An 18,507-nucleotide genomic window follows, 5' to 3' on the forward strand; every position below is an offset into this window, starting at 1 on the left:
GAAGGTAAAAATTTCATTTTTGGGTAAACTATCCCTTAAAGGAGAAGTCCACTTCCAGAACAACAATTTACAAATAATGTACTCACCCCCTTGTCATCCACGATGTTCATGTCTTTCTTTCTTCAGTCATAAAGAAATTATGTTTTTTGAGGAAAACATTTCAGCATTTTTCTCCATATAATGGACTGATATGGTGCCCCAGTTTTGAACTTCCAAAATGCAGTTTAAATGTGGCTTCAAATGATCCCAAATGCGGTTGTAAACGATCCCAGCCGAGGAAGAAGGGTCTTATCTAGCAAAACGATTGGTTATTTACATTAAAAAAATACAACTTAAATTTAATTTTCTCAAATGCTCGTCTTGCCTTGTAGTCCTTGAACTCTGTGTATTCTGACTCAAGACAGTTATGGTATGTCGAAAAACTCTGACCTTATTTTCTTTCTCAATTTCAAAAATCATTTCAAAATCATCCTACATCACTGCAGAAGTTCTGACCGAGTCTTTGCAAAGTGAACATGCAAAGAAGATCAATAGACCCTTAACAACAGAGGTAAAACAGTGATATAGGATGATTTTGAGTTGAGGGAGAACATGAGATGGGAGTTTTTCAACATACCCTAACTGTCATGAACCGGAACAAAAACAGTCCAGGCAGAGTAAGACGAGCGTTTGGCATTAAAAAGTATATAAATTGTATTATTTTTATAAAAATTACCGATTGTTTCGCTAGATAAGACCCTTCTTCCTCGGCTGGGATCGGTAACAAACGCATCTGGGATCGTTTGAAGCCGCATTTAAACTGCATTTTGGAAGTTCAAAATTGGGGCACCATAGCAGTCCATCATATGGGGGAAAATGCTGAAATGTTTTCCTCAAAAACTGTAATTTCTTTACGACTGAAGAAAGAAAGACATGAACGTCATGGATGAAAAGGGGGTGAGTAAATTATTTATAAATTGTTGTTCTGGAAGTGGAGTTCTCCTTTAAGATTAAAAATAACAATAATACTAATACTGATAAAAGTAATTCTGGTGCATCAGGGTTTGGTTAAAAAAGTGTAGCAGACAACCTTACAACCCATGTGTAAAAATTACATACAATAAATAGCTTGAACAGACTCACGTACAAGAACTTGGCCTGGAACGTGACAGGCTCAGGGTTAGACCTGTGGTGACAAACTCTCCAATCACTAGACCATGACTTGAAACGCTGTGGTGCCTTTCAATTTGACCTGTAGTGCATGAATCTGGTTCACAAAGTCAAAAGCCAGCAGTGGCTAACCTTTGACCACAACCTTCAGTGTGTTCAAAGCACTTCACTTCATGAAGCTCATCCTGAGGTGGAAGGGACAAAATAGAATAGCGTTACTCTTCACATGTCCAACTGCACTGTTCGGGACATTATTGGATGATACAGACAACACAGCAAAAACCACTGTAGAAAACATGTTTATTAGACAAATTATACACAGAAAGCTTTGCCACTTGTAACAGAGGCCTCAGTTTGTTCCATTTGAATAATATGCAACACATACAACAAAATAGGCCTATATTAAATACTGTACATTATAATCAGTTGAAAATGATGTCATCCTGTACAATTCTATGTATGAAATTAAAAATGTTACAGGCATAGCAGGTTTTGCATGCTTCTTTTACGGAAAAAAACCTTGCCTCCTTTTTGACAGATTTGAAAATTAAAATGAAATGACGTCGAATGAAAATGCCTTACCGTCAGAAACCGTGGAGAACTTCTTGTAATGTGATAGTGGCTAACTGAGCTTTACAGACTCAGATATTATACTCTATATCTTCTTTAAATCCAACAAAAAATTATCTGCATGTAAAATATACACTTTAATGTCTCTTCGTTTACTCTAAATAAAAATCTTTAAACTGATACTAAATAAAATTGCTCCTATAGTCTTTCAGTAATCATATCTTAAGAAAAGTACATCTAGAATGCTTGCGTCAAAACACTGTTGCTGTTCTCTACACACAACATTTGCGAATTAGTCAGAGGATAACAAACTGAAAGCTCATTCTAAACGACTAACATTAGTAGTAAATATTAATACAGTTTATGTTAGTGAAAAGGATTGGTTTGTTTTCTGTCCTCAAAATGTGCCTTTTTTTAAAACTCTCACCACACCTGGATGGCCTTGTTTAAACAATTAGCATTAAAAAAAAAAGTTAGATAAATAGTACCCCTTAACATTTACGAAATTAAATAGAAAGACATTTCAAATAACTCCTCAAAAGTCGCCGCCGTATCAGCATTTTCAGTTTGAGGACCGACACTTGAAAAGTAAAAAAAGCCCTGTCTCCTAAGGCTCGTGTTAAGAATTCGTTTAAAAACCCTCTCGCTCTTTGATTTCCAAAATCTATGACGCACAGCCGCGAGATTGTGGCATATACAATGAAGCTATTCTACAGAATGTTTTGTCGAATCCTGGAGTACGGCTACAGACGTGAATACAAACTCTTGACGGTTTAATGGTGCAAATCAATGTAAGATGATGGCACTGAAGCAATTTCAAAACTAATCATTAAAAAAAAAAAGAGAAAACTAAAACTACAGACAGCTCTGAATATTTTTTTTTTGTTGTTGTTAAAACTCTCTGACCAGACACATTCCACGCATTAAAGATTTGTTATACTTAAAGTCAGTAAGAGACATTTAGTAGCATTTGTTTCATCCCCCCCCACAGTATAATAACTTCATTTATTTAATTTTTTTTTTTTCATTTTAAAGTTCATTTGAGTCTTTTCCAGAGAGTGTCCGTTTAAAGACTCAAAGTAGATATCAACTTCAGGGAGATGGCAGAGAGGATGAAAGGTCTTTAGAAACACAGTCACTCGCTGTGAAGCTTTAGTTTAGCAGCGCTACGTTGAATGCGTCAGCTAGAGGGAGTACTGAACGTTAACTGAGCGCTGAGATGAAGCAAAATTCAGTTGATGAGTTGACAAGATTCTTCCAAACTGAGTTATTGCAGATCTGGGAAACACTTGGCAGAGTCTTTTTTGTTTTTGTTTTGTTTTTTTTTTTTCCCAAAAAAAAAAAAAAAAAAAAAAAAAAACTTTTCCAAAAAAAGTAAACATACTATCATTGCAACAGTTTTTTTTTTCTTTCCACGAAATCGAATGTGGCAAACAAAAGGCAAATTCATTTAGTTCACAGAGAAAATCTCCTGACAAACCACAATGACAATAATGATCATTTTATTCCACCCTCGTCCTGTTGGCGAGTTCGGTTGGGACGAACGAGCTCCAACACGGAGAGCAAAAGCCAAGAGTAAACGACAACCGAAAAGGAACATTTGTATTTACATATATCTCTTTTTTGTTTCCAACTCACAGGCCCAGGAACCCCTGCGGTCTATATGGAGGTGCCCCTGTCCGGGTCGTTGCCGTAGCTGAAGCTGGGGGCCGGGGTGGGCTGATACGGGATGCTGGACATTGTCTTGACGGGGCTGCGAAAGAAGCCGCCGTTGGGGGCCCGCTGCCGGAAGGGCCCCCCAGTCCGGTGGTCCTGCACGGCCCCGAAGGCGAAGCCGGCCGCCGCTTTGGCCGACAGGCTGCGGCTGAGAGTCTGGATCTGCTCAGGGATGAAGGTGGTGGTGGTGATGTGCGTGTTGCGGAAGTCGCTGATCTGCTCCAGGGCCTGCCGAGCGGCTGGGAGGGAGTCCATGTCCAGGGGCGTCAGGTCGATGGAGGAGGTGGAGAACTGTTTGTGGGGGCTCTCGTCCTCCGTGCACAAGCTGTTAACCCGGTGATGAAGGTGCTCCAGGTCGATCTCCTTATCGTCCTAGAGGAGGGGAGAACGGGACGAGGAAAGTGGAGTGGGGAGGGGTGCGGGAAGAAAATAAGGAAGGAGAGAAGAACAGGAGGAGGAGCGAAGGTTGTTACAGGATCAGAGGAGAAAAGAGGTGTAAAGTGAAGAGAAGGGGTGTGTAATCGTAAGAGCAGATACAGCGGGATGGGTTAGTGAAGCGGGACGGCGTGAAGTGGTTAATAGGGTAACGGATGGGCGGTGGAGGAGGAAGAGGAAACGCAGGCAGGTGAGAAAAGGAAGGAGGAGGTGAGCGAGTGAGATGGGAAGGATGGAAACATCAAGAACGTTTGGAAGAAGGTTGAGGGTGGGCGTTGATGGAGAATCAGCAGGCCCGATGAGGTTTTAGCATTTGCATGGTTAGCCAGACAGAGAAAAGAGGGGGGGAAGGTACAAAAAGGCAAACATACTGAGCTGCGGTAATGAAAACACATCAGTCTTAACTAGTACTGTCCTTGGACTTTTCGAGAATAACCAACAACATTAATGCGTGACACATGGATCTTTGGATATGTAGATACAGTCTACAAAACCTTTCCACTTTCAAGCCATCTGAAACCACGCTTGTGACAGAACTGTAGCTTATCGTTTAATTAACTTGACTACTAAAATATGTGGGTTGCTTAAAACAAAAAACAAACTCACAGGGTGTCGTGGGCTGACATTGTGTCTGTAGGGAGATTAAATGACCTCTGGACCAGCATAAAGCACTTTGTTGGTCGCAGCCACCGGCGGCAGGCAGCGTGGCCCTGAGTAAAAAGGGGCGGAAGAGAGACCTGGTCGGGCCGAAGGGGGCGGGAGGTCAGGGATGCAGCTCGTAGGTACCTGTCCTACCACCACAGTGGAGGAAGGCAGTATAAAAGGGGTGTAGGAGTGACGGGAACAAGGATTGTGGGACGGCTGTTACATGGTTTTCTTGAACTAGCGAGGGACCTTGTGTTTTTTAGAATCCTTTGTTGTGTTTTAAAGATAATAAATACGTTTTTTTCGTTGTGCACTGTCAGAAAAAAAGATAAAGTTCTGTTGCTGGGGCGGTACCCTAAGGTACAAAGTGAAAAGGTACAAATATGTACTTTTAAAGTACTAATATCTAGTTTAGGGGTAGGCAAGGTACAAAAATGTACCTTTTTACTTTTGTACCTTAGGGTACCGCCCTAGTGCCAGAACTGTACCTTTTTTTCTGAAAGTGTGGGGCAGGGTGAGACTGATGAAAATATGACTCTAAACCAAGGCATTTATGACCCTGGACCACAAAACCAGCCATAAGGGACAATTTTCTTGAAACTGAGATTTTTTCATCTATAATCTAATCTTTTTTCATCTATAAATAAGCTTTCCATTGATGTATGGTTTGTTAGGATAGGACAATATTTGGCCGAGATACAACTATTTGATAATCTGCAATCTGAGGGTGCAAAGAAATCAAAATATTGAGAAAATCACCTTTAAAGTTGTCCAAATGCATATTACAAATCAAAACATTTGATATATTTACAGTAGGAAATGTACAAAGTGTCTTCATGAAACATGATCTTTAATATCCTAATGATTTTTGGAAAAAAATTTAAATAGAAAATTTTGACCCATGGAATGCATTGTTGGCTATGCTACAAATATACCCGTGCTACTTATGACTGGTTTTGTGGTCCAGGGTCACATTTTTTATTCTAAGATTTATAGATATAGATGTGATGCTAGTGTGAAATCTTTAACTCAGTGGTTCTCAACATTATCCATGAAGCTACATTCAGCATCTGTCCAAATAGATATGACAAAATGTGTCATCAAATATCTGAAGGATTAAGTACGCTCGTATCATTTCTGTCTTCTAAAGCACACACAACGCAAAGGCCAGTTGTTGTCTAAAACTACAATCACATTACTGAGATCTATTAGTTTGACTTGACAAAAGCCAGAGTGGTATGATTCCAGTCAGAATAAAGTGTTTACATGACATTTTAAAAAGAAATTATTGCTCTCGTTTGACTTAAAGTGCACTTAAATACTTATTGTGAATACATGCTTTGAAATTATAACAAATGTGCTTGTTTTCAAACTTTTTATTAACAGAAACTAGCTCTGTCAATATATTATTAATGATAAGAATTTGTATTAATTGCTACTGTCTTTATATTTGTCTTTAAAATACATTTATGTATTAAAATATAGAGATTTTTCTACCCTTTTGGAAGTTAATGGATTGTTAGTTAAAAGATTTGATCATTTTAAATAGAACATGCTTCATTTGAAGCTTGCTGAGGCCCCCTAGTGGCCCCCCGATTGAGAACCACTGCTTTAAACAACTGTATTGACTGTATTGGAATTGTGGGACTGAATACTGAATTAGGCACTTAGTCTGGCTATGTAGCACCAATCTAAATATTGAACAAGTTTTGCAAACGCCAGCTTGCATATGGGCTACACAGCTCAGATAACTGTTTGCGCTGTCATTTCTGTATTCTTTTATCCAATTTGATCTAGTCTCTATACAGCTTGGCACTAATCTCTGTGGGCTTCAGATCAAAAACGAAGATTGGTATTAAAAACAGCCGGTATTATTGCAGATCTCAAGGTTTTTGGGAATAAATGGTAACGACCATCCTTGTAGCACACTGTCGGATTCTGACTCAGCAGCAAACGTGCGATCGCTTAAGTCCGTATAAAACGCATTTCATAACCTACGTGGGCTCGAGGCTTGGAGAAGTGTGGAAAGAGTGTAGCTCAGTGCTGGCAGAAGACAGTTCGCGACGGGATGGCGAACGTGTGCCTCAGCTTGGAGTCGAGGGGTGTGGCGCAGCATGCAGGTGACAGGTGATTGGACGAAGGCCTGAGCGTGAGCATGATGTCAGTCTGCGGCTCATGACACGGCTCGTCTTGCCTCACAGACGGTCCGTCTGCTTGTGTCTGTGTGCGTGCGCGAGCGCGTGTGAAAGGACAGAGGTATGACCGAACAGATGAGGCAGGCAGATGAGAGGATGGGGAAGAGGTTGTTTTCAGAGAGGTGGGGGAATGAGTAGAAAAAGACAACAAACAAACAGTCAGCACACAGACGTTGTTTTTTTTTTTTTTTTTATGTCCAAGGAGCCAGATACCTGGAAGTGTGAGATGGTAAAAATGGCATTTTGCATTTCTCTCCCACGCCCGCTTTAACCCCTCAACACAGAGTACTTATCTATAAAACAAAATCAACAAAATAAAAGTTGTTTCAGGCTTTGACAGCAGAATAACATGATTTTTTGGTCTTTTCTGAAAAATAATCAAACATTTTCAGAGTAATGACTGACACAGAATGCTGTTTGGCGTTCGGCGGCCTCGGTTCATTATGCGGCTACATGAGGTCTGACTTTCAAATACTCACTATTACAGCCACCGTGAATACATTTTCTCTTTTGAACAGGATTAGAAGACAGCAACATATATTTTTCCCTTTTTCTTGCTTTTCAGATTGAAAAATAGCCGGGTATTTGAATGCAGACCTCATACTGTGGCCTAGAAACGTAGAGGCACCGCAGGACTCCAGACAGCCACAATATCAATGACACAGCAGACATCTGAGGTGAAGAACTTTTCATCATTTAGTTTTTCAGGAATGATTAGGACACAAAGCTTGGCATGTGAAATGGCTTATTCACACAGCAAAACCTCCGGTTCTCTGGGTTGCCTGCTCGTCCGCTCTGGATTGGCAGGTGGTGCGCTGTGAAAACTTGTGTGGCAAAACGTAATTCGTCACTATGAGTCTAAACTCGTTTCGACGACTTGTCGTATCAAATTATTTCAGATCAGTTGCGACACCACACAAGGAGCCGTGACGGCGAGATCACAGAGAAACGGAGAGGAAACGGGGACAAACTAACACCATGGCATATGCAACGTGTGTGTGTATGCGTGCGTGTGAGTGTGTGTCAGACACAGAGACACAAGCACAAAGTCATTCCATTGTTCAGATGTGCAATGAACTCAGTGTTAGCCAGGTGTCAAGAAATATTACAAAGAAAAGAGGAAGCAGTCAGGAAGAATTAAGGATGTACCATAACACTAGGACACACCAAACAGAAAGTTGCATCATGCTGAAAGATGAAAGAATGATTTTTAAGGATGTGCCAGAATGACAATTAGGAAAGACAAAATGACAACAAATACTGCAAAAATGATTTCTTAATCTGTATTTTTGCTTTGTTTTCCAGTAAAATTTTCAAATATCCTTAAAAGAAGACAATTTGTCATAATAACTTTTTTTAATACATCCATCATTTTACTGGAAAAAAAAGTACAAATATATATTTTTTGCAGTATAGGATTGTGAATAAAACTCTGCTACAAACTAAAGAGCTTTAATTGTAGGATCGAAAACATCTGTGACGTGAGTGTGATATGTGCTCATTTTTAGTGTTTGTCTTGTCTTGGTTGCTTTTGGCATTAACACTTGTTGCTCGCTGGACCGTGCATGCTAAAATGCGTGCTTATCAGCATGTCAGTGTGAATATTTGTGCAAAGCTCTGCCAAGCTTCTACTCTGATGGAACCGTCTGGAAGAGCGCTCCGAGGAATGAGCCCAACTCAGCATGATCCAACCACTGGGGCAGAAAGGAGCGGGTTCAAGTGTGGCCAAAGCGCTCCGCCGTACTTGAGAAATCCTTAGAGAGAATCATCTCTGTGCTCAGTGTTATATCTTCAATTACACCACTATCTTAGCTATAATTAGTGACTAAACATGCTTACAGTATAGACTGAACAAGGTCCAATGTTAACATCCTGGAACACAGGCCAATGGCAGGTTAATTTGCAGGCTAAAATATTTAAGATAAATGAATTTATTTGGCATTATTTTTATTAAAAATACTTTAAAATCCCATGACATTGTACATTTGTGACAAACTGCAATGTATTGTGCAGCATCATACAAAATGAATGTAATATTATTTTTATATGATTCTGCACATTACCATTCAAAAGTTTGAGGTCTATAAGATTTTTTGAAAGAAATGAATAATTTTAATCGGCTAAGATGCATTAAACTATGGAAAACGTCAGAACTGTGAGAAAATTCTGAAAAAAAAAAAGGTCAGAATTGAGTTTGTTTTGGAATTTTAAGAAAAAAAAAAAAATTGAGTTTGTTTTGGAATTCTAAGAAAAAAAGTTCAGAATTGTGAGTTTGTATCATGGAATTCTGAAAAAAAAAAAAAAAAAGGTCAGAATTGCAAGTTTGTATCACAGAATTTTGAGAAAAGAAAAAAAAAAAAAAATTGAGTTTGTATTGGAATTCTGAGAAAAAAAGCTCAGAATTGTGAGTTTGTATCATGGAATTCTGAGAAAAAAGGCAGAATTGCAAGTCTGCATCACGGAATTCTGGGAAAAAAGTCAATTGCAAGTTTGTATCACAGAATTCTGGGAAAAAAGTCAATTGCACGTTTGTATCACAGAATTCTGGGAAAAAAGTCAATTGCAAGTTTGTATCAGAATTCTGACAAAAAAATCTGAATTGTGAGTTTGTATCATGAAAATCTGAAATTCTAAGGGAAAAAAAAGCTGAATTACGAGTTTATATTATGCAATTCTGAGAAAAAAAGTCAGAACTGCAAGTTTGTATCATGCAGTTCCTGAGGGGGAAAAAAATCGTAACTGAGGTTTTTGTATCATGGAATTCTGAGAAAAAAAGTTTGTATCATGGAATTCTGAGGCAAAAAGTTGTTTCAGAGTTCTTAAAAAAAAAAGCCAGAGTTTGTATCAGAATTCTGGGGAAAAATGTCAGAATTGCGACTTTGTCTCTTGCAATTTTGAGAAAAAAAGTCAGAACTGCAAGTTTGTATTAAGCAATTTTGAGAAAAAAGTCTGAATTGCGAGTTTGAATCAGGTAATTGTGAGGAAAAAAAGGCAATGGTGAGTTTGTATCGCAGAATTCTAAGGAAAAAAAGTCAAAATTAAGAGTTTGTATCATGGGATTCTGAGAAAAAAGAACTGTCAGTTTGTATCATGAGATTCTGAGTAAAAAGTCAGAACTGCAAGTTTGTATCATGCAATGTTGAGAAAAAAAAATCAGAACTGTAAAAAGCAATAACCTTTTTTTTATTCTTTTATTCAGTGGTGGAAATGGACTTCCATATTAAACTCATTTCTAGTGGCAATCAAAATATTTATAATGTTACAAAGTATATCTATTTATTTTCTATTGATTTATATATATATTTTTTAAAAAAAATATTCCACAAAAATACTGTTTTTTTTTTTTTAACTTAAAAAATTCTTGAACATCAAATGAGGAAACTTCTCAGGGATCGTATGATACTGAACTAGTAATGGCTGCAGGATATTCAGCTTTGTCATCACAGGAACAAATGACACTTAATAAAATATTCAAATAGAAAAGAGTTATTTTAAACTATATATTTCATAATATTACTGTTTTACTGTATTTTTGTTTAAATGCAACCATTGTGAATATACAAGACTTTTTTCATAATCATTAAAAAATCCTACAGACCACAAAATTTTGAATGGTAGTGTGTAATTTTAATGACATTAAAAGTATCTTAAAAGTAAAAAGTATGATATCTTGTAGAAAAATCCCTGATAGCAAATCTTTCACATACAAAAAAAAAGTTCAGACTTTTATGCAATTTGCTTTAAACCATGTAATGTCACAGTTCTCCATAAAGTTATGGTCATTATAATTTATTGTTAATTTGGACCTTGTTCATATGCGAGTCATTCAAATTCTTATAAGACTTAAATGTGCTATTTGTGGCATGCCGTATTAAAAACAAACACTACACTATACTGATTCCTGTTAAACCAACAGGATTAAAAATGCTCATCTGCCATTTCTGGAAAATCAGATGAGTTACACTAATGTCTGAACATTATGATGACCAGCGGAGTGGACGACGGCCTTCAGAGGAACAGGGATGAAGGAAAGGCGCTCTGTCTCTCTGTGGGGTCATGAGCGGCCTGCTGCTGCCCCTGACAGATAAAAGCTGCTTCATGGCGGGAGGACGGAAGACAAGAAAAAGCCCCTGACCACTGATCAAAAGCACATTGGAGATTGTTTTTCAGGTGGAACGCTGGAGATGAAATGCTGTGTTTTTTGGCCTGTGGAGAGTCTGATGACACGGACCGGAGGGGTGTGAGGAGAGGTCAGGTGTGTATGTTGGGGGTGTGGGTGATGGGACTCAGAGTAATGAGGGAGATGGGGATGTGATATCAGGAAAGGAAACACCCACAATATGACAGCTGCAGAAGATAACAAGGAGCTATAAACTCATCAAAATCAAAGAAATGTGTCAAGAGCAACATCACAAAGGTTCATTCACAGCCATATGAATGTGCTGTCACTGTTACAAAGTGTTGTCATGTGAAATGCAGGCGTTTAACTGAGTGTGGGCTCATTTGTTAATTATCGTTAACTGGATGCCAAAGAACCATATGCAAACAGTTGGAAGAACAAGAAAAAACAATATGTGCAAACACATTAATCTAAACTGATCTTCACAAAATGAAGGATGGGGTATTAAAGAAAAATTAGAGCCTTGTCTTAAAGTAATTATCCAGATATATGCAGCTTTTATCAGCACATATATTTCCCAGCACCTGTTTATTTATTATTTTTTTTCTCAGCAGAGCTCTATTACAGTTAATGTACTTGGCAGGCAATTGAACAACATTGTGTTCTTTTTGGAGAGGTTCGTTTGTTTAAGTGCGCCATCAGAAAAATTAATTTGTTGAAAAAGTGCTTTGTCTGCTGTTTGCAATGCTGACTATTTCTCATTTTAAACACTTGTCTTTTTGTTGATGTTAGTAATATTCTCCCAGGGCTGGGTGGTATGATGGCATGTGATCAGTAGAGATTTCTGCCTAACCGTTACATTTCTGGATTTATGCTATTTACAGTTAAAAGTGATGAAGAAACTTATTAAGTTGTGTCTGTTATATTGGTTACAGTGGCTGAGACACTTTGCAACACAATATAACAGAAGGATCTGAGCTCACAACAGCTTTAAATGTGACAATCCTCTAATTAAAATAATTAATTATTATTATCTTTTAATTTATAACCACCAAGTTTCACATAAAAGAGAAAATTAAATTATAAGATTAAGCATCTTTAATTTGTTAAGTATAAAATCCATTGCATGTTCTAAAAATTAGCCATGTGGTTTATAAAACGTTAATAAATATTAATATTTTATTTAATTTTTAATATATTTTATTAATATTTAATAGTTTTTCATTATTTTCATTGCATATCCAGCAAAAGCAACAGTTAATTTGATGTAAACTTGTACTGACATAAAACTTTGGTCATACCGCTCATTTTTATGCTCTTTTTTCCCCCTCATTGTCCTCCATTAAGTGGAAATACAAAAGGGATGTTGTTGAACTTTTAATTTAATAACAACTGAATCCCATCTGTTCTTGGCAGTTGGAAAATGTCCACAGTTATTGTATTTAAACCTGTGCCACACTCTTCTTTTAAGGATATAGTTTATAATCAACCACATCCATACACATCATCTGTCAAGACTCTCACCTCCTTCGACGGCACTCTGGAGCCCTTCCTTCGCGTCCACCAGGTCTCCACAGTGGCAATAAGACAGGAGAGCACTACACCGGCTGCTAGTACAAAGAAGACCCCAGCAAAGCTATGGATGTCCAAGGCGCTGCCACTCTTTCGAGTGCCCACAGGAGAGTACAGATCACATGGACTATCCCGTGGCCACCACTTCAGCTTCAAGATGTCCATGTCTCCATTCTGCTGGAGCTCCAAGATCCTGGACAAGGACAAACGTATAGATCATTTTTAGTTAGGGGCACTTAGACTACTTTAAACTACATCTATGTCATAACATTTATTCTGGAATACAGATAACGAAGAATCCATACCGCCATATATTAAAGGGATAGTTTACCCAAAAATGACAATTCTGTCAATAATTACTCACCCTTATGTCGTTCCAAACCCATAGGACCTTCATTTATCTTCGGAACACAAATTAAGATTTTTTTTTATGAAATCTGAGATCTTTCTGATCCTGCATAGACAGTAACGCACATTCAAGGTCCAGAAAGGTAGTAAGGACATTGTTAAAATAGTCCATTAGTGGTTCAACCTCAATTTCATAAAGCTGTGAGAATACATTTTGTGTAACAAAAGCAACAATTTTATTCAACAATTTGAACGTACAATTATTTGCCTTACTTATCTGAACCAGAATATACAGATGATAAGAGAGATGAGACGTTCTACTACAGAATGCTGGCTCCTACATCACATGAACTATTTTAACAATGTCTTTACTACATTTCTGGGCCTTGAACGTGTCAGTTGTGTTGCTGTCTACGCAGGGTCAGAATGCTCTCGGATTTCATCAAAAAGTATCTCAATTTGTGTTCCAATAATGAACGAAGGGCTTGCGTGTTTGGAACAACATGATAGTGAGTAATTAATGACAGAATTTTCATTTCTGGATGAATTAACCCTTTAAGACAAAATGGATTTCAAGAAGAATTTGGCTGGAAGTGTGATGGTGTGGATTTCCCAACAGGGTCTGACTGCAGATGTGCACTTGCATTTTCAGACTTGCACTCTCAGACATCTGCATTTCCACAACCGACATCACTTTTTATTTTATTTTATTTATTTATTCTTAATTGAATCTCTAAACATTTCACAACAGTAGCAAGGTGGTGATGACAAGAAAAAATAAAGTAAATGTCAGTTGCAATCGTCACTTGCACTCTCAGCTACCTGCAACATCACTTGGGATCCACATAAATAGTGCGTGTTGCCAATGGAGACGAGACACAGTGATGCTTAAATGATTAAAACATCATTATCTGTACGAGAAAAAGTCAAGACCCGCAAATCCGTGCCACAGAACAGCAGAATATGAACGCAACGTGCAAAGTCTCTTGTTAAATGCTTTTTTCCCTTAAAAAAACATAAACACAGTAAAACAGTAAAAACCATTGACTACGGCTTTTGCCTCAATACCTCCTAATTATTAATGCTTATTAATGGTTAGTAAGATAGCTGTTAAGTTTAGGTATTGGGTAGGATTAGTGATGTAGAATATGGTCATGCAGAATATGTGCTTTATAAGCACGTATAAACAGCCAATCTGTTAATAATAGGTATGCTAATAAGCAACTAATTAATAGTGAGAATTGTTCCCAATACTAAAGTGTTACCATTTAATGTACTACAAGGCAAGCATATGACCATGAACGCAATGCTAAAACTTTCTCTTTTCGTCCCATACAGCAAAACACTTAATGTGGCATAACAATGAAGATGATAAAGTCTAAATTCAGTATGTGTCTTATTGTAGAAGTAAAATATATACAGACCAGCGGATATGAACGTGCATGCATTAAGTGATATTAAAAGGACCAACTCCCTACAGGCAAGCAGGTGAGCCTAGAACGCATATGCGTTAAATTGCACATTAAATGTTTTCCTCCCATAGAAAATCACTATAAATAAAGCACGTAATGTAGCCTAATAAAGACAATGATATAAAAGGGCTGTAGACAGTTTATTCTATATAGGAAAATGCGAAATGTTGCGTGTTGTGTTTATTCTGGGCTCACCTGCTTGTCCGTATATATTAGTTATGTTTTATTAACGAAAAGGCTTTGCACATTACATTCATTTTCTGCTGCTCTGTGGCCACAGATTTGCTGATCTTGTCTTTTTCTCGTACAGATGACTTGCAGGACCCTGTATGTTATGGTACTAAATTAGTTTTAATCATTTAACCACCACAGTGTCTTGTCTCCCTTGGCAACACGCATGATTTGTGTGGATTGCAAGTGATGTCACAGGTAGCAGACTGTAATTTAGTTTCTTTTTTCTTGTCTTCAGCATTATTCACCATTTTTCTTGTATTACTACCACTATTATTTTATTGAATCTCTCACATTTTTACAACAGTAGCCATATTGTTGTAAAAGTTTGAGAGATTCAATGAAATAATAATAATAAATTATAAAATAAAATAAAAAAAAAGATGCAAGTGATGTCAACTTAAATATTGGGTCACAATTTATTTTAAGGTCCAGTTCTCGCTATTAACAAACCATTAACTACTGCTTTCACTTAAAAACAAAAAAACAAAACAAACAACAACAAAAAAAACAATTTGTTGAGTCAACTTAAAATAATTTGTTACCCTGCTGCCTTAAAATTTTAAGTTCAGTCAACTCAAATAAGTTTAGTCAGCTTGAAATGTTAAGTTGTACTAAGTCACAACTTAGATATTTGAGTTGACTAAACTATTTGGTTTGTTAAACTTAAAAGCTGGGCTTGTTACCCAGCTGTCGTAAAATTGTAAGTTGAATCAACTCAAATATCTTAAAATATCTCAAATATCTTAAACAAATAAGCGCACTTAAACAAATAAGTTGTTACTTAGTACAACTTAACATTTCAAGTTGAACAAAATTTTTTGAGTTGACTGAACTTAAAACTTTAAAGGCAGCCAGGTAACAAATTATTTTAAGTTGACTCAACCAGTTTGCCTCAGTAAACTTCTAATTTGCTGTTTATTAATAGTTAGTAAGGTAGTTGTTAAGTTTATTGGGTATTGGATAGGATTATGGTGTGTAGAATATGGTGATGCAGAATCGAACTTTATAAGTATTAATAAAGAGTCAATATGTTAATAATAGGCATACCATTAAGTAACTAGTTCATAGTGAGAATTGTTCCGTATACTAAAGTGTTATCAAATATTGTTTTTATTGAGGACTATTTGGTTTCCATGAGTCAAGAAACAAGAGAAGCACCATTGAGAAGCACTGATATACATATATTAATTTACATTTACATTTACCCTCAACTACATTTCAATTATAAATGCTTTATGCCAGAAATTCATTAAATACTTCAGGTCAGTAATTCATAAAAAAGAGGAAATTTTTTTAAAATGCTTATTAAAATATAAACTGCGTAAAATTATAATTTTCTTTAACATGCAAAGCTGAATTGTACTGATTTCATAACTTTTTATACAGTTTGAAGTTAAATAGTGTGGGTGGACAAAATACTGGCAATTTCTGCGCTTTTAAAACTGAAGGTAAAAAACACACACCATAAAACCCATTATAAGTGACCATCTAAAACTAGAGTAGTTTTCTTAAAATTACAGGAGACAGAAATGCTCCTCTAACTTAACAATCATCCATTTGCTCAGAAATAACTTGGCTGCTTCAAGTCAGCTAAAGCAAGACAAATATGAAGCTTCATTAGATAACTGAAGTGCTGCACTCCATGCCTGGACATTTACTACCGGCCTAAAAATATGCACGATTATGCACAATTTTATTGTGTGTCGCATTACAGAAATGGACTGTGTTATGGATCGAAATTTAATGTCAGATTGCTTCATTCTTACACATTAATTGAGCCACTGAGACCTGTGTAACACCCTATAAATAACTCGGAATGGTCCCAGTCTGTTCAGTGGCATCTGTTGCTGCAGTGATTGACTTTTTTTTTTCCTAACACCAGGGGGCAGTGTCTCCTCAGCGAAAACGGCTGGCTACAGCATCCACCTCACCATAAAGAACGAGCGTGCTCTGATGTAGTGATGGCAGTTTGTACTAATGCCAGTCCAGCGGCTGCAAATGAATGATAATGAATACAGGACACAAAGGTTTAGGAGAATTTGCCTCATTGATTGGCTGATCTGTATTGCGTGGCGGTCTCTCTCCAGCCTGATTGTCTGCAGTCAGGAGTCACTGCACAGTTTCATCCCCGAGGAGGAGACTAGCGAGCTTCCAAGAGCCCATATTCACGTCCAAACTGCAGCTGCTGCAAACACTTCCCCAAACATCCACGTTCAGTATTCACAGTAACACACAGGATTAAGCTATCGAAAACCCTGTTCAACATTTATTCAGAAAGTGATCCTTCATTTTTATATCTGTATCCCTGTCTTACATAATGCAGAAGTAAAAAAGGCCTTATTGCATTCAACAGATGGAGAATGACCCATCCACATTCTGCTTTGGACACAGCTCACAGGACTCACAACAAGGTGGGCCAATGCTGAGAGATTTGCTTTATAGACCACTTTTTAAATGTGCCAACAGCATTTAGCCATGCTACACTGCCCACATATGTTGCTTCAGAGGTTTCAGAGTGTGATAGCAGAGACCTGAAAGCACAATGAGGACAATTCAAGAGAACAGCACAAAACATAACCAGGGGAGTCATGATCCAGCGCCATTACAATGCCAAGTACTGTGACTGAGTAAGCAAAGATGTAATCAATGTCCCACTGATCTTTACAGGGCATAACAGAAAATGAAAGCATTAGTTTACTCAAAAATAAACGTTCTCTCATTATTTACTCGTCCTCATGTCAGAGCACTATAAAAAAGCAGCATGACTAGTTCAGGTCTCAAGAAACCGTACGTTATTTTTTGTATTGTTAATATTCACAAATAGGTGCTACTGAAGACCAAGACATCTCATCTCAGAGCTCATTTATCACAGTAGTTTAATACCTTGGAAACATGAATTGGAATATGCACCAATGTTAAAATGGCTAAATATCTGTCATCATGATGAGGGAACATTTATCTAACCTTGCTCAAAAACAGATAACAAACTGTTAAAAATCACTTCTGATAATTGAAATAAATCAAATAGAATATTGGATCATTGTAGATATTAGAACATTGGAAATGTTGCCTTGGAAGTAAATTAAAAAGCTAAATTAAAGCTAAATAAAATACATATTTAAAAAAAGAACAACAACAACAACAACAACAACAACAAAAATGTTAGGCACATACCATTTCTAAATATCAAAAAAAAAAAAAAAAAAAAAAAAAAAAAAAAAAAAAAGCTTGTTCAAAATATTAGTACATAGTAAAATAGTTTGGAAATAATACTGAAATAACAGTTCTAATTAACAGTGCTAACATTCTAATCATGTTTTGAAAGTACATTTTGTAAAAATCTATTTTATAAAATTATAAGTGAACAATATGGAATCACTGATTTAATGTTAACTCAGAATGAAAAAAAAAGTTTATTTTCACTCAGAAATTGGTAGTAATTTGTAAATAATTACAAAGAATTGTCAAGTAACACTTTGTATTAAACATGGAGTTTATGTAGAAAGATTTGAATACTACTATTTTTCTAAAACCTACTTCAATAATCTGTTTTGTTTACTTTATAAAAAATATATTATTATTTCAGCATTATTTCAGAACTACTCTACTATTTATTAATATTTTGAATTCTTTTATTTTTAGATTTTTCACTTTTCTTTTTATTTAGTTTTAGAAATGTTATGTGCCTGAAATTTTTTTTTTTTAATTTTTTAAATATGTTTTTATTTAGCTTTAATTTATTTTTTATTTCAGTTTTATTAGTTGAAGTACTTCAACTTATTTTATTTCAGTTATCTGCCAATATAACATTTCAAATGGTCTAATATCTATTATCTTATATTTTTTATTTTATTTTATTTCAGCATTATTTTAATTATCATACAGCAAGTGATTTTGGTAACACTTTACAAGTTATTACACACTTTACATTTATTACAATATTTAGTAATCTTTGTTAATGTTAGTTAATAAAAATACAGTCGTTCATTGTTCATGTTTGTTCACAGTGCATTAACTAATATTAACAAACACAACTTTTGATTTAATAATG

The 18,507-nt window shown here is 36.4% G+C and overlaps 1 protein-coding gene across 4 annotated transcripts in view; it reads right to left on the reverse strand.

Annotated features, from left to right (window-relative positions):
* Positions 1-1,435: 1,435 nt before the first annotated feature.
* The window catches only part of grid2 (glutamate receptor, ionotropic, delta 2), a 508,841-nt gene continuing 491,769 nt past the window's right edge, over positions 1,436-18,507 (reverse strand). Inside the window, exons 15-17 of one of the 4 annotated variants that reach the window (XR_007828268.1) lie at positions 12,355-12,595; positions 6,924-7,003; positions 3,693-3,807 (exon numbers count right to left, since the gene is read on the reverse strand). Coding sequence is in view for 2 of the 4 variants with exons in the window: in XM_051117352.1 (XP_050973309.1) it covers positions 3,379-3,807; positions 12,355-12,595 (670 nt within the window). In the remaining 2 variants the exon portion in view is untranslated. Of the gene's footprint in view, positions 3,808-6,513; positions 6,736-6,923; positions 7,004-12,354; positions 12,596-18,507 lie in introns of those variants that run through there. The other 3 variants (XM_051117354.1, XR_007828269.1, XM_051117352.1) reach the window with 3 other exon arrangements.

Source organism: Labeo rohita, chromosome 8 (genome assembly GCF_022985175.1).
Source record: "Labeo rohita strain BAU-BD-2019 chromosome 8, IGBB_LRoh.1.0, whole genome shotgun sequence".
NCBI lineage: Eukaryota > Metazoa > Chordata > Actinopteri > Cypriniformes > Cyprinidae > Labeo > Labeo rohita.